Source organism: Protopterus annectens, chromosome 16.part0, assembly GCF_019279795.1.
Source record: "Protopterus annectens isolate FY-2018-M chromosome 16.part0, PAN1.0, whole genome shotgun sequence".
NCBI classification, from domain to species: domain Eukaryota; kingdom Metazoa; phylum Chordata; order Ceratodontiformes; family Protopteridae; genus Protopterus; species Protopterus annectens.
The window spans coordinates 656,732,965-656,749,916 of record NC_056750.1 but is presented as its reverse complement, the minus strand read 5'-3'; the positions used below and the strand labels follow the sequence as shown (position 1 = coordinate 656,749,916).

General features: G+C 37.8%; 1 protein-coding gene across 1 annotated transcript in view; it reads right to left on the bottom strand.

Moving 5' to 3' along the window:
* The window catches only part of RBM34 (RNA binding motif protein 34), a 574,650-nt gene that overhangs the window by 534,637 nt on the left and 23,061 nt on the right, over nucleotides 1–16,952 (bottom strand). The window contains exon 3 of the mRNA XM_044058641.1: nucleotides 4,441–4,586. Coding sequence (XP_043914576.1) covers nucleotides 4,441–4,586 — 146 coding nt within the window. The remainder of the gene's footprint in view (nucleotides 1–4,440; nucleotides 4,587–16,952) is intronic.

Here is a 16,952-nt window from a genome sequence, read left to right as displayed (position 1 = left end):
ACAATTGTTATAAAGAGAGAAACATATATGGAATGTATAATGTATGTAAAAGCAAAAATATTAATTAAGTTTGTTTTATTTTCTATTACTATATACATGACTATGTCTTAACCGCTAATTTAATAAAGATGTTTAATAAAAAAAAAAAAAAAAAAGACAGGAAGTAATGGGATATTCTAGACTGCCGTGGAGTGCCTTGTTACCTTGGGAAGGTTTAATACTGCCCAACAGGGACGATATTACTCTTAGGAAAATGGAGTATTTGTGCAACTGGTTACTAAACTTTTAGTTACTTAACCTTCGATTTTATGGCGTTTTGATTTAAACAATTTTTCTCTTACAAGTACCACATATCAGCAGAGCTATGGGTGCATGCATGAAGCCATATTTCACAGCTTCACAATTAATTTGCTGTGGTTCAACAGTGAAGTAGTACCCAGATAATTGTTTAGCTACAGGCAGAACTGTATAGGAACTAAGCTGAGTTCTGCTGGTACAAATAAAGTGTTGTTAACACCCTCACAGGTACACACACTTAAGAAAGCTTATTCTTTTTTCTTTTTTTTTTTTTTTCGATAATCATTTTTATTGTTTTTCAAAACCATAATACAGTCCACACACTATTTACATTATATACAAAATTGCTTCCAATGGTTAGCTCCACAGAATATATCAACATCATATATTAACAATAGATACAGCAGTAATCAGGAAAAAAAGGGAAGAAAAACAAAAAAAAAAGAAAATTCGTGACAAACCAAAGCCAACAATCTGTAATATTTCTACGTCCTCTATCTAATCTAAGATTGATTTTGTTCTCCTACTATATGTCCTGAGAGAAAGTGGATAGGAACCTCTAGGCCAACACAATGTTGAAAATTTGCTCCCATATTTTTATACTGTTCATACTTTTCTTGTTGTTACTAATTAGTAACTTATGCGCTAAAATATGCCTTATCGCTATCAATCTGAAATTTTCCCACGATGTCTGGGCTGGGTTCAACCAATTTGTGGCTATGTATAATTTCATTAGTAAACAGATACTCATAATTACAACCTTCCTTGATTTATCCAAATTCTCCGGTGGGATGTGGAGAATCATAAACTCCCAAGAGAGTGTTGAATTTTGGTACCCCATTTTTTGTAACTGCAATTTTAATGAGTTCCACAATTTATAAATGCACTTACAACTCCAGAACATGTGTAGCAGGTCCGCTGTCTGATCTAAACACTGTGGACATTTGGGTGAGTTCTTCGAATCAAATTTATGAAGAGTGAGACGAGTATAATACGCGTTATTAAATATCATCAGTTGAGTAAAGACCAGTTTTTGCAGGGATACTGACTTCAATGTTAAGCTAAACGCCTCCAATATCTTACTGTCCTCTGCTAACACGGCTAAAGTTGCTTTGATCTTGCAATCACAACAAAGCCCTTCTCTCACAAATTAATGCGGCCTGACAAGAACTGTTCAAGTTCAAGGCAAATCCTCATTTTATAAAGCATAATGAGCTGAAACCACATGGTAGAAATTTCTAAAAAAAAATCAGGTTTTATTGAACTGTAACTTCTATTAAGTTATCAAAAGAGAAAAACATACTGTTGTGTTAACCATAGGTGTAATGATTTAGTGTTATAAACAGGCACTCATGTTTTTTAGTGGGCTCATTCTGTAAATGATAACTACGAAAAACAAAAAAGTACAGAAGCGAACACAGCTGAAGGTAAAACAATAAACTTTAATGAACACAAGAGAGTAAGCGCTTTCATGGTGTGCTCTCACCGCTTCATCAGACTGTTCTAAACTAGTAACAAATGCAGTTAAATACTATAAGTTAGTCAATTAAAGCAGTGATAAAGGCATCAATTATCTAAGAGAAAAATGTCACAACAAGAAAGCAGGCAAATGAAACATATAAAAAAAATATATAAAAAATATGTATAAAAAACAATCCTATACTTCGTGTTTGAGAGGTCTAGCTTTTAAAAAAAGCTTGAGAGACACAACTTCATTAAGACCTGGTATTTTGTCAGCATTAAGAGACAGAATCCGTTTTTGCTCTGCAGATTCTGTGCTATTCCTAAGATCTCCCCCTCTTAAACTCTCAGGAATGATCTCTAGCACAAGGAATTTAAAATTATGTTCCTGTCCATGGCACATAATATGCTTAGCAAGGGCATTGGTGTCTCTCTTGTTTCTAATGTCTCTCTGATGTTCCAGCACCCTGTCTTTTGAGTTGTCTGTTACTCATGCCTACATAAAAAGCATGGCAGAAAGTGCAGTAACTAAAATAAACAATGTTCTTAGTCCTGGTATCAGCATAAAAGTCTGTGTCTATTTTAAAGTGCATATGAGGGTGCATGTAAGTAGGTCTAGAGTGTATAAACTTGCAGGCTGTGCAATTCCTGCATTTAAAAGTGCCATGTCTCTCTGACTGTAAAACCTTGTTGAAAGTAGAAGTATTGTAGCACAGATGCCTTTTCAAGAATCAGTTATTTCTAAAAGAAAAGTGTGGAACAATATCTATGGCATTTCTTAATTCATCTACAGTATCCAAAATGCCCCAGTTCCTTTTAACAATATCACATATACTACTAACATCAGAAGAATATGTGAGATGAAACCTAATCAATCCTGTTCTTTGTTCTGTAGCTATGCTTCAGTGTTAGGTGCAGCAGCGTAATAAGGCCTGCATTTGCCCCCTCTCTCCTTATACGCATCAGTAATACAACGGTCAATATCCTTTTCCTTGTAGCCTCTATCTAATAAATCCATTTTCATGGTCTCCAGGGCCTCAGCAAGCTGTTCAACATTATTATGGAGTCTCATGACCCTGTAGACCTGCCCCTTAACAACATTCCGGGTAACATGCCTAGGATGCATGCTATCTCTATGGAGCAGATTATTCTTTCTTGTGGGTTTCCTATAAATGCTAGTTACTAGGCTAGTCAAATCAGTATTATTCACCTTAACATCAAGAAATTCAATTTCATTAAAAGAATATTTAAAGTAAATTTTAAAAAAATCTGTAGACTGATGTAGAAACTCTATAAACTGCATGAGACTCTCAACTGACCTCCTCCACAACAAAAAAATATCATCAACAAATCTTACATACCATAAGATATGTTCAGAGAAGCCCACAGCTTGAAATAATGTCTCTCTCCCATTGCACCAACTCAAGGTTGGCGTAGCTGTTGGCACAAGCTGTGCCCATTGCCATGCCAACCTTTTCTGCATAAAATTGATCTTCAAACAAAATTATATTGTTTTCTAAAACCAATTCTAAAAGGGCACAAATTAAATTGATCTTGTCCTCAGTAAAACAATGGTTGACATGCAAACATTTCCTGACATTTTCTATACCCCAAGTACTGGGGATCACAGTAAAGAGTTCTGTAAATGAATATACATATCCCTTTGGAAATTTTACTGACTAGTGCAGTTTCTCATTTTCTTTTGTCCATTTTCTATTTCATTATATTTCCCGACATCTAAGGTCAGACAAAAGATGATTACATTACAATGTCTGTTTAATTAGCATGTTTCACTGCACTTACAGTTTAATCTTGGTTTTCAAAAGGGACTACTTCAAAAAAGGGGGCTCATTGTCAGTGACTCCACTTAGTGCACTCACCTTCCTGCTGGAAGATCAGAATGCTGTGGGTTCTATATCACCACCAGGTAATTAGATTCATTTTTCCAACACTGGTACTTCAGTGCACATAAGAGGGGTGCTGCTTTATGAGTGTGCCATCTTTTGGAAGAGACCTTACACTAAGTTCCCATCTACCTATGTTGATGGCAGCTTAGGTAGAAGTAAAACGAAAAGATCCCACAGCACTTATCAAAACAGAGTAGAAATATTTTCCAAGTACCCTGGCCAAAACCTCTCCTAGTCATAATAATACCACTCTGGGTCTCCCATGAAAACAGGCTGCTGGTCTAGTGAAACTAACCCAGTCAACAAGGTGTGTGTGCATGCATACGTAAACAAGCAAATAACTAAATAAATAAGAATCTCACTCATAAAAAAGCCCTCCAAATTACAAAGGAATAAGGTAGGCTACCTACATGCCACATGGTATAAAAAGGACACTGCAGTGATACAGGTCAGGAGAGCTAGAAGTGGCTGGCCTGACAAGACATATACATAAACAACAGTTTAGGAAAAGCCCAAAAGGACTGTGAAAATAAAAGAACACAAGAGACAGACAAAGATTAAATGAACTGTATTACAGGCCATGCAAACAGGACAGACTCGAGAGCACTTAGGTTTTGGCAAATTTTGTATAAAGATATATATAAAGCATTGAAACATGTACATATATACCTACCTATGCATCATATTACACCACATCTAATTACTGGACAGGAAATGCACCTTAAAAATGAGCACAACACTGTTACTCATATGCTTCTAAATATAGTTCACCTACCTGTCAGACACCCTTTTCTCTCCAGCAGTAGTTTGTTTCTTTGTGTTCAGCTTGCATGCTTTATTCAAGTTGTTTAAGTCCAAGTTCTGAACTTTACTTTTAACGTCCTTTTGATTTTCACTTTGGTCTCTCTTGCTTAAATTAACCTTCAGAGAAAACAATAAGGTAAAATCATTAATAGGTATTTTTAGAAGCATAATTGTTTCTAGTCATTAAACAAGTACAATGCATCCTATCACACACATATATGATTTGCTTTCAGAAATGATGCAATACATATGCTCAGTCCAGGTGAACAGTGTTAAAAAAATAAAGAAAAAATGATTATCAAGTAATACAGCCCACATGAAATGAAAAACATAAAAAAACATACCTACACATTTAAAATCAAAACAGGAACTAGGTATGATAGAATCTGGATCATCATAAAAATTACTACTACACAGTGCTGTAACTTCTAGTTCTCAAAACTAAAACCCCAGAAAATATGGACATAGTTCAATTCCTGACAGAAATAACATATTTTAAAGGATAACACAGCATACTTTTCAACAATCTGTTTATGCCACCCTAGCCGAAGTGTGTGGCAGAAAGAGAAGATGCCTCTGTTAGAAACTTTCATATTCCATGCCAAATCAACATATCATATACAAGTATTTTGAAAAGGCAGCTAGACTGGATTGAAATGCACAACATTCATAATATTTTTACATAATCTTATAGTAATACATACATATAGACAGACTGATACAAGACTGATCTAGTATTATTAATTGACTGCTCAAGCATATCCAAGAAATAAGATTGGGAGCATTAAACATCATAATACATTTTGCTAATTAGTGATTTCTTAAGATAACACTCATAAATGTTGCTAGCACGTGTATTACTAGAGTATGCTATGTTTAAAGACATTGGTTGTAGTCTGTACACAGCTGAGCTACAAATAGCTATCAAACCAATTAGGACACAGATTCATATTTAACTATGGTTATACATCCAAGTTTCTACTGTGGATGTCAGCTAAGAAATGAGCATTACTAGATGAGGCATCAAGAGTCTCTCTCAACTACTACTATGTTTGGATAAGCTTGCTGACTGGCCAGTTTGATCAATGAAGAATGGCACTTCTGGGTTGCTAACGGTCAGCTAATGCCTTGTTAAAGTACTAATTCAAGTCTTGTGTGTATGTGAGCACTTCTTGATTAGACATTGTTTACTAGCTGATAACTACAGCTGTTATTTGTAATTAGAGCAGCACATGGAATATTAAATGTTTATTTCAATTTGTTGACTGGACCATTGATTGTGATGCACCATTTTCAGACTCATCCCAGGAGAATAACAAAGGGGAACAGTGATATAAGCAGCAAATATTCAAAATCAATACATGAAACTGCTCCAAGGAAGTTAACAGAGACAGGAGACAACAGTTCAATTTAAATAAAATAATATAGACATTTTAAGGAAGCCTCTTGAAAGACAGTGAATTTGAATCTACCTTTCATTAAAGGAGGAAGTGGATTGCAGGATTTAAAAATATGTTACCCGTGCTAGTGCCAGTGACTACTGCAAACTGCTATGTTTATGTGATCTCACAATGTTTAAAGAAATTGTTTTCTATGCAGTGTCATGTCACCTCCTTCATAAAGGGAGAAAACTTATCTTATATTTTTGCTAGTGATTTACTCTAAACACTGGTTAACACTAACAGATGTTTCCCCTGATGTAGACCTTGCCTTTTGCAATTTCATCTATCTTTTCAACACACTACACCTGTTGTGATATGAAGGCATATCAAGCTCAAATTCATCATTGTCATTGACATCTGAATATCACAAAACCAGCAATATGGAGTTCAACTCCCACTACTGGTATCTGTTAATATAAAAAGGCAATTAGCCTTAAGGGTATACGATAAATAAGCAATGTTAAACTGGGTAGTGACCAAGCCCGGACTCACTGCCTATCAAGCTCCACAGACTGTCTTGCTACATATGAGTTATGATCACCAGTTCCCCACACTTTTGCCCATCTCAGACTGAGCTCAGTACCTTTAATTGGAACTGAAGATTGATCAGAATTATTTTGTACACACACACACACACACACACACACACACACACACACACACACACACACACACACACACACACACACACACACACACACACACACCTTTCATAATGGGAGGTAAATGAGGACTTTCCAGGTCAAGCACTCTCCTTCCTAAGCTTTAAGTTACATTGCCACACATCTTGCTGTTTACCCCTAGAATCAGCCAGCCTTTAAATATTCACACAGAAGCAATTAACTTTGAACAGACACTCTCAAAAAAGATACACACCAGTGTCAGAGAAACCATTATCATGAATAAACCCTTACCAAAAAATAAACCATCAGCCACAAATATTTAATGTTTAATAATTAAAATATACAAGTTAAAATACTACACACGAAAGTAAATATGCAAAACAGTAAAAAGCTTCCACAAAAAAAATAATAAAAGAAACATTTAAAACAGAGAGACAGGGTTTTATAGCCATTAACTAACACTGAACCTAGAATCTGTTATTGGCTAAAAAAATAAACTCCCCTTTACAGTTTCTGCTTTCCTCGAGGATTCAAAATGCAGTTTCAGAGATATTACATGCAATGGCTCCATAATGTCAGCTCTATCACAAGGGTACACTATACAATAGTAGATATTGTGATGTTAATTACCTTTGTAACCAGTTTTCTGAATTAACAGACCACCCTTCTCTTTACAAGCCCTCAAACAGGATTTCCAGTGACTTCTGAATTTAGAAGGTACCCTTCATATTGCTACAGTTGCATATCAAATGGGAAACATTTAGCAATCCAGAGTCCAAATAAGGTAAACATTGTGACTTAACCAGAATCTTTCTGCTGCAGACTCTGCAACCGTGCAATGACATGAAGTATATTTACATAGCAGCAAGTACAATTATATTCCACTTTACATGTTTCTACAATGGGATTCCTTTTACTTTTTTCTGTTTAAGACTAAGTTATTAATTTTTCTTACTTTTTTTCATTTCCTTTGAGATAGGTAATATTCTCTTATTTTGTCACAGACAACCTCATACTTCTCTCTTCGTTTAAGAATCAAGCTATTTTTGATGGAGGTTCTCAAAATGAAGCCTGAGGTAAAGAGACACATTTTGTGTCACACTTAACTAGACAGGCCATTTGCATTACTGACACCACTACTACTATGATAGACAGTCATGTTACAGGACTGCACTCTCAAACTGCATTTAAAAAGCTTCCTATTCTGCCCACTAGCTAACTCTTGCAAACACCAAGAGTTCCTACCCATACAAACAACCTTGGAACTTTTGGAAAGCCCACTTCCTAGCACATTAAATATTGAGACTTGACATCTACTCATGCATCTATGAAAGATTTTCTTTTCTGCAGCATAAGAACATGCACAGTCATGTGCTCTTCTCTGCTCTTGAATTTCTGTCTATAAGCTTCAACAGTCAGTTTAAAGCAAGTCAAATAATCAATATTTGATTTATCATAACAAAGTCAAGATCTTCTTCTTCTTCTTTTGGCTTTTTCCCGGTTAGGGGTCGCCACAGCGGATCACCTTGTCCGCACATTAATTGGCAGTGGAGTTTTACGGTGTCGAGTTGCCAGCCCGGCGCCCAACCTTCCACAGAAGGCACACTCACACGCACACCTAGGGCCAATTTAGAGTATCCAATCCACCTGCAGCATGTCTTTGGGATGTGGGAGGAAACCGGAGCACCCGGAGGAAACCCACGCGACCACAGGGAGGACATGCAGACTCCGCACAGAAGGCACCCCAGCCGAGGATCGAACCGGAGAACCTCTTGCTGTGAGGCGGCAATGCTAACCACTGCACCACCGTGGCCGCCCTATAACAAAGTCAAGATCATTCATTCTTAATACAGCATGCACTGCCTTACCAATGAGCACAGGAGTTAAAAACCTCATCCACTGTTCCTGGTCAATTTAGTGCCAATTATATGCACTTTTATATGACAGAATAACTATCAAAGTCATTTAATTCCTCACATTGAGTAAACGATTTAGTACTAATCTTGGCAACTAGGGTTCGTTCAGTCCACCTCCCAGTACACATTCCCCTTTAAGGGTGGATCAGCATTTCTAACATACTGGCACTGGTTTTCTTTTTAAAACCACTCTATTTCCCTCTCGTGCTTCAAGCTATTTCACTTCCTCAGATGTCTTGCCCTCCAGATGTTCCATCTCCTGGCTATAGGTTCTTTAATAAACCCTGGGTTCTGAAATAATATGGGGATGGACAAAGGTGCTTTGTTGCAAGCTCGATACCTATAGCTGCTACATGGCTGTCTACCATTTCAGTGGGCTGCATTGCAGCTGCATATAAGGCTGCTATAATGCCCTCTTTGGGCCTACTGGTATCTAAAATTCCCTTGGATTTGTACTCTTTAAATTATACTATACGCTACAGAGCTTATCTTGTCGACTTCCTAACTACTTTGACTAGAAAATAAAACCACTGATGTGCCAACTATACCACTATAAACTGACCTTGTAGCTATAATGGTATACACACTTTTTGGTGACTAAAATCGTTCACAGGAAATAAAATCCAATCTACAAGAATCAACTATGGCTTACCAAATAATACATGAGGAAGAGTGGTATAATCATAAATGCTGTCAACCAACTCACATGTGCTGGACAGAGCCTACATATTAACTCTCCCATTTCGGTTATTGATATTTGAATATGTAACAGAACCAATAATATGGGGTCCGACTCCCACAAATTGTACCCATTAAAATACAAAGGGCAACTGGCCTTCGTGGTATACAGTAAATGTAAACTGCTGCCTTAGGTAATGTAATGGCCAAGACCTTCTACACTATCCAATAAGGTCCACTATGTCTTGGTATACATCAAGGTTACAATAACCAGCTCCATAGAATTTTGTCCACTTCAGACAGAGATCAATGCTTTTTAGTGCAACAGTACCAACAGTAACTGAAGCCCAACCAGAATTATTTTGTATGCTCACACACTATTTTCAGAATGCTGAGGGATAAAGCTTAACCTTTGTAATAGTCTTTAAATATTTATATGGCAGCAATTACCTCTGAACCATCAGCCATGAGCATTTAAAGCTGAAGAATTAAATTATTTAGTTGAAATAAATACAGTGAAGCATTCCACTTGAATGCAAAATGCTTTCACAAGAAGGTGAAAATAAAGCATTCCATAAAGACACATTTTTTCTGATCCTTAGTTAACATGTAAACTAAAATCTGTCTGCTACTGGTTAAAAGATATACTGCCCCTTAACTCTTTTGGCCTTTCAGACCAAAATGCAACTTCAGAGGCCATGCAAGCAATACTTCCATCAATCGGAGCTCTGTCTCAAGGGTAGGCTCTCAAAACATTAGCTGTTTGTCTCTTTAGTTACCCTGTAAAACTGCAGGTTCTGAAACTCCCTCTCTTTACAACCCCCAAACAGAATTTCCTGTAGCTTTTGAATTTCAAAGCTGTATTTCTGTTTTTACAGTTACATACTTAAAGCAGAAGGACAACACTTAGCATGCCAGAATCCAAATAAAAAAATCATATGACCTAGCCAAAATCTTCATGCAACAGAGTCTGCAAAACTGCAATTCCACAACAGCAAATAAAATTATGTTTCACTTAACATATTTCTTTTAAACATTAAGCATTTTCTAAATTTATACAAATGAAATTTACTTTTGTCTGGTAAAGAACCAGTTAAATACAGCTCTGTACATCCAGTTTAGTTTTAGTTTTCTGCATTTTCCTTTAAGAGAGCAGTCAACATTCTCTCAACTTATTACAGTCTTCCTCGTACCTATGTTTAAATTGGTTCTAAAGTCATCTTATCTTTTATCACAAAGCACTTAAAAAGGATAAAAGGTAAACAAGCAGTCTAATGCTAGGAGAAAATAGCTTAATACATGCTGAGCAAAATAAAATTCAATGCAGAAATGAAACAGAGGTTACTCTGATAACTTAAACAAGATAATAACAGTAGTAAACAAAAATATACATTAAATTTAAAGCAACCCAACAAATTCAATACTTAAAAAAAATCTGACATCTCTCAAAACACGCTGCATGCACAGCAAGACAAATCAACAAAAACAGAAATGCAAATTCACAGGGTACAGAAAAAGCTAATAGGTTGGCAACATAAAGTCATAACATCACTGCAAAATCTGATGTCATCTACTTAAGTATTCATCATAACATTTACTTGCTGTTTTCAATACCAGGCTGCAGCTAACATTGACTGAATGACCACTGTGGCCAGCAACTTCTCTGTGATAATCTGGTAAATGAGATAAACGCAAACAGTTCTTTTTTCATATGAAGAACATTACTGCATAGGTTGCTGAAAAGCACAGGACCAAAAATAAGTCAAATTCTTATTTGAATCTGTGTCTAGCAACTTCTCCCGACCATTTAGTAAATGACAGACAAAACAGTAGAACAGTTTGTGTTTATGCAGAAAATTAGTCGACACCTGTAAAACATAGGACCCCAAAAAATGTCAAATTTATATGAACCAGTCCCCAGCAATTTCTTTGTGCTAGTCTAGTAAAGTAACTGACACAAATACTTCTACTGTCTGCATATACAAAATTACTATGGTAATGATGGTCTACTGTGCTCATCAGAAGCACAAATCTATTCATTTGGCCAACAACTTCTAACCCACTTCACTACATTTGCCACTATGAACTTCTAAAAAACACTGGTGGAGCATCACAAATGAAGATTCGTGATTAACAAAACTCTTCTGCTTCTGTTCTGAGCATAGTACACTACAGCTTCACCGTCACTAAAACCAAACGCATATGGAAGTTTATTCATAGTGTGCTGTCAGAAACATACAGCCTACCTAATTACTGTGCCTCTGGCCAGGGTTGTTTCTGAAAAAGGTCTTCAGGTAAGCAGAGCAATCTACCAGATGAATATAAATAAAACAGTTGCAGAGTATGCAGTTTTTAATAATTTCAGTGTGTTATATTTTTCACATGCCCTTTCAGTTTTCGGGTAGTAAAATATATAAATTCCATGGCACACACCATAAGCCCAAACTCTCTCTCAATTACACGCTTTATAAAGTGTCACATATGCACTGCTAAGAAATACTGTGACAGAAGTTAACAGTTAGTGGACAAGCATAATTAAAAGTCTGACTAATGCTACATAAAATTATATAGAAAATATATGTCAGACCTCCACTGTACTTCTTGTCACAATTTCCTTTACTGGAGAGAAACGGACATAGTCTTGTATTCTATTTCCATACAGTCTTCTTCTTCTTTCAGCTGCTCCCGTTAGGGATCACCACAGCAGATCAACTGTTTCCATTTCTTCCTGTCCTCTGCATTCTGTCACACCAACCACCTGCATGTCCTCTCTCACCACATCCATAAACCTTATATTAGGCCTCCCTCTTTTCCTGTTACCTGGCAGCTTCATCCTTAGCATCTTTTTCCCAATATACTCTGCATCACTCCTCAGCACATGTCCAAACCAACGTAATCTTGCCTCTCTGGCTTTGTCTCCAAACCTTCCAACCTGGGCTGAGCCTATAATATACTTATTCCTAATCCTGTTCATCGTCGTCACACCCAGTGCAAATCGTAACATCTTCAACTCTGCCACGTCAAGCTCTGACTCCTGCCTTTTTGTCAATGCCACTGTCTCCAACCCATATAACATAGCTGGTCTCATTACCCTCTTGTAGACCTTCCCTTTCACTCTTACTGGTACTCGTTTGTCACAAATCACTCCTGACACTCTTCTCCACCCACTCCATCCTGCCTGTACTCTCTTCTTTACCTCTCTTCCACACTCACCATTACTCTGAACTGTTGATCCCAAGTACTTAACCTCATCCACCTTCGCCACCTCTACTCCCTGCATCCTCACCATTCCTCTATCCTCCCTCTCATTCGCACACATTCTGTCTTAGTCCTGCTGACCTTCATTCCTCTTCTCTCTAGAGCATATCTCCACTTCTCCAGGGTCTCCTCCACCTGTTCCCTACTCTCACTACAGATCTCAATGTCATCTGCAAACATCATAGTCCACGGGGACTCCTGTCTGATCTCGTCTGTGAACCTGTCCATCACCATTGCAAATAAGAAAGGGCTCAGAGCTGATCCTTGATGTAATCCCACCTCCACCTTAAACGCATCCGCCACTCCCACCACAGACCTCACCGCTGTCACACTACCCTCGTACATATCCTGTACCACTCTTACATACTTCTCTGACAGTCCCGACTTCCTCATATAATATCACAACTCCTCTTTAGGCACCCTGTCATATGCTTTCTCTAAATCCACAAAGACACAATGCAACTCCTTCTGACCTTCTCTGTACTTCTCCATCAACACTCTCAGAGCAAACATTGCATCTGTAGTGCTCTTTCCTGGCATGAAACCATACTGCTGATCACTAATCATCACCTCCCTTCTTAACCTAGCTTCCACTACTCTTTCCCATAACTTCATGCTGTGACTGATCAGTTTAATCCCTCTGTAGTTACTACAGATCTGCACATCACCCTTATTCTTAAAAAGCGGTACCAAAACACTTTTTCTCCATTCCTCAGGCATCCTTTCACTTTCCAAGATTTTATTAAACAATCTAGTTAAAAACTCCACTGCCATTTCACCTAAACACCTCCATGCTTCCACAGGTATGTCATCTCGGCCAACAGCCTTTCCGTTCTTTATCCTCTTCATAGCTATCCTTACTTCCTCCTTGCTAATCCACTGCACTTCATGATTCACTATCCGCACATCATCCAACCTTCTCTTCCTCTCATTCTCTTCATTCATCAACCCCTCAAAGTACTCTTTCCATCTGCTCAACACACTCTCCTCGCTTGTGAGTACGTTTCCCTCATTATCCTTTATCACCCTTACCTGCTGCACATCTTTACTAGCTTGGTCCTTCTGTCTAGCCAATCGGTACAGGTCCTTTTCTCCCCCCTTAGTGTCCAACCTTTTATACAACTCTTCATACGTCTTATCCTTAGCCTTTGCCACCTCTCTCTTTGTCATGCACCTCATCTCCTTACACTCTTGTCTACTTTCTTCATCTCTTTGACAATCCCACTTCTTCTTCGCCACCCTCTTTCTCTGTATACTCTCCTGTACTTCTTCATTCCACCACCAGGTCTCCTTGTCCTCCTTCCTCTTTCCAGATGTCACACCAAGCACCTTTCTAGCCATCTCTCTTACTAGCTCTGCTGTAGTTACCCAGCTATTCGGTAACTCTTCACTGCCTGTCTTAACTCTTCCCTGAACATCATCTCACAATTACCCTTTTTCACTTTCCACCATTTGATCCTTGGTGCTGCCCTCACACTCATCCTCCTCTTCTTGATCACCAATGTCATCCTACAAACCACCATCCTATGCTGCCTAACTACACTTTCCCCTGTCACCACTTTACAGTCTCCAATCTCCTTCAGACTGGCCCTTCTACATAAGATATAATCCACCTGTGTGCATCTTCCTCCACTCTTATATGTCACCTTATGCTCCTCCCTCTTGTTAAAATACGTATTCATCACAGCCATGTCCATCCTTTTTGCAAAATCCACTACCATCTGACCTTCTGCATTCCTTTGCTTAACACCATACCTACTCATCACTTCCTCATCCCCTCTGTTCCCTTCACCAACAAGCCCACTGAAATCTGCTCCAATCACTAGTCTTTCACCCTTGGGTATAGTCATCACCACTTCAGCCAACTCACTCCAAAATTTTTCTTTCTCATCCATCGCACACCCAACTTGTGGAGCATATGCACTAACAACATTCATCATTACACCATCAATTTCCAGCTTCATAAACATCATTCTATCAGACACTCTTTTCACCTCCAAAACACTCTTAGCATACTGTTCCTTCAGGATTATGCCTACGCCATTTCTCCTCCCATCCACACCATGATAAAACAATTTGAAACCGCCTCCAATACACCTAGCCTTGCTCCCCTTCCATCTGGTCTCTTGCACACACAATATACCAACCTTCCCTCTGTCCATCCTATCAGCTAGCTCTCTCCCTATACCAGTCATACTGCCAACATTCAAAGTTCCGACACTAACTATCACAGTCCTAGTCTTTACCTGCCTTCGGGCATGCCTTCCCCCTCTTCTCCTCCTTCGGCCAACAGTAGCCCAATTTCTGCCAGCACCCTGTTGGCCAACAGTACTCGTGGCGGTCGTTGTTAACCCAGGCCTCAACCGATCCGATATGTATTTCTGTACTGTTGTCTGCATGTATGATTTGGCAAAATTTTACGTCGGATGCCCTTCCTGACGCAACCTTCCCCATTTATCTGGGCTTGGGACCGGCACAAAGAAATGCAGTAATTTATTTTATTTATGTATTTACATTTGTTTACCGGGAAATTCAACTGGACGCAGGTCCTTTTTCAGCAGATGCCCGGGGAGAAAAGCTCCACATCATGTACATGAAAGAGATACAAAGTTGCAGCAATAGTAAACAACATTACAGGTTGTTGGCTTTAATACAATAAACAAGATATTGATTATAAACAGTATATACAGAAAATGTTGCAAGTTAAGATAGTTTCTTGTCATTTATAATATTAGTAACAAAGCTGTCAGACAAGGTGTTAAAGTACGTAAAGACAACTAGCTGTAATAAACATTGGGCTGCATTACAGGAAGAAGGCTTTTGAATAAAAAAGAAAAAAGATTACATCAGAAATTATATTAATCTTAAATCTGATGCAATAGGAAAATTCAACATCCAACATAGCAAGCTGAATGGAAAAAAATTAATAAAAGCATAAATACAACAATCTTTCTGCATGCACACAGGTGTCACAGGAAGCCTCTAATACAGAAACAGAAGGTTTACATTTACATTTTACTTAAATTACTTTGCCTGACCTTGTGAGCTACAACAGCAGATATGGCCTGTGTTCCCTGTGTTTGACATTCTAGCTTTAAAACTTACTCCAGAAAGTCCACCTGTATAGGTAACCAAGGACCTCGTGGAGTATTAAATATCCCTTTCAATGCATATATCACACTACTGTTTTAACTTGAAAGGCAAGCTATATTTTTAAACTTTGACAATTTTATTAATGCAATCAATTCACAAATAGCATTAGAACACAAACGTTTCTTTTACCATGGGTTATCGATCAAATAATGTAGAACAGAAAGACACACACTAATTTGAAACACATTGCACTTTGTAATAGTTTAGACCTATTTGTAAGAGTGGTTTTATACTTTATCAAAACTTTAACAATAAGTCAATATAAAGGAAAAAACACTCACAAAGTTGCATACAATAACCTTAAACTTATTATTCATGACTCAGATATCTCCTTGACCTGTAGTGTCAAAGGCATCCATTTCAAAATTTTTTTAGGTCATATTTTAACATTTAACAACAAAGTCCCATTTATTTTATCTCCTTTATAATTTACTGGATATCTTCTTGTGTTGGTGGCGATTTTCTTCTACTTTCTGAGGACTTATTTCTAGCTGAGAAGAAAATAACGCCCTCATTCCTTTCATCATTCTCTGTTTGTTTGTGTCTTTCAGCTTTTTCCCGGTTAGGGGTCGCCACAGCGGAACTCCGGTCGGCTAATGATTGGCAGTTGATTTTTACGTACCGGCTTGCCAGACCCAACGCACAACCTTCAACGAAGGTACGCCCATTCATGCATGTCTCCACGCAGAAGACGCTCTAGCTGAGAATCGAACCGGACAGCGTCTTACTGTGAGGCGACAACGTATTTTATCAAAATTAATCATCCAGAGAGAGATGCTATTATTACCACTTATCCATCCCAAATAACATTACCCAATTCTGCATTTCCCCTTTATTTTGTCCTAATCTACGACACTGTGAAAATATATGTATAAAATTACCTGTTAAGTCAGTAGCACATTTCCAACAAATGTGTTTTACATTTGAGTACAGTTAAGAGTTTTGCAGGAGTGTAAAATATTTAAAGTATTTATCAATGAAACAATCAAATTTGTTAAAATCTGTAGCATGTCTAGGGGCTAGAATGACTTTCCCCATCCATGAAGTAGTACCAATCTCTTCCTCCAAAACAATTCTAAACTTGTCTCTAACAACTTCTTCTCTTAACACTTTATACAGCTTACTTATGATTCCTTTCATAGCTGGACACGCTTGCCTATTTTCTATTCACCAAAGGACTGATTTTTGGCCATTCATCAATTTTGCATACTGTACAATTTCAAAGCCTTCAGCTTATGGATTCTCTACTTATACCGTAATCTATACCCGTATCAATGTATTGTTCCCACATTATTTTTCTTCCTATCATTAAACAACCCAGTACATCAAGCATCTCCAAATCTGCAGACTTTTGGAAAATTTGAATACTTCTACTGCATCCAACTCAGTCAATCAATCAAGTTAGTGCATTTT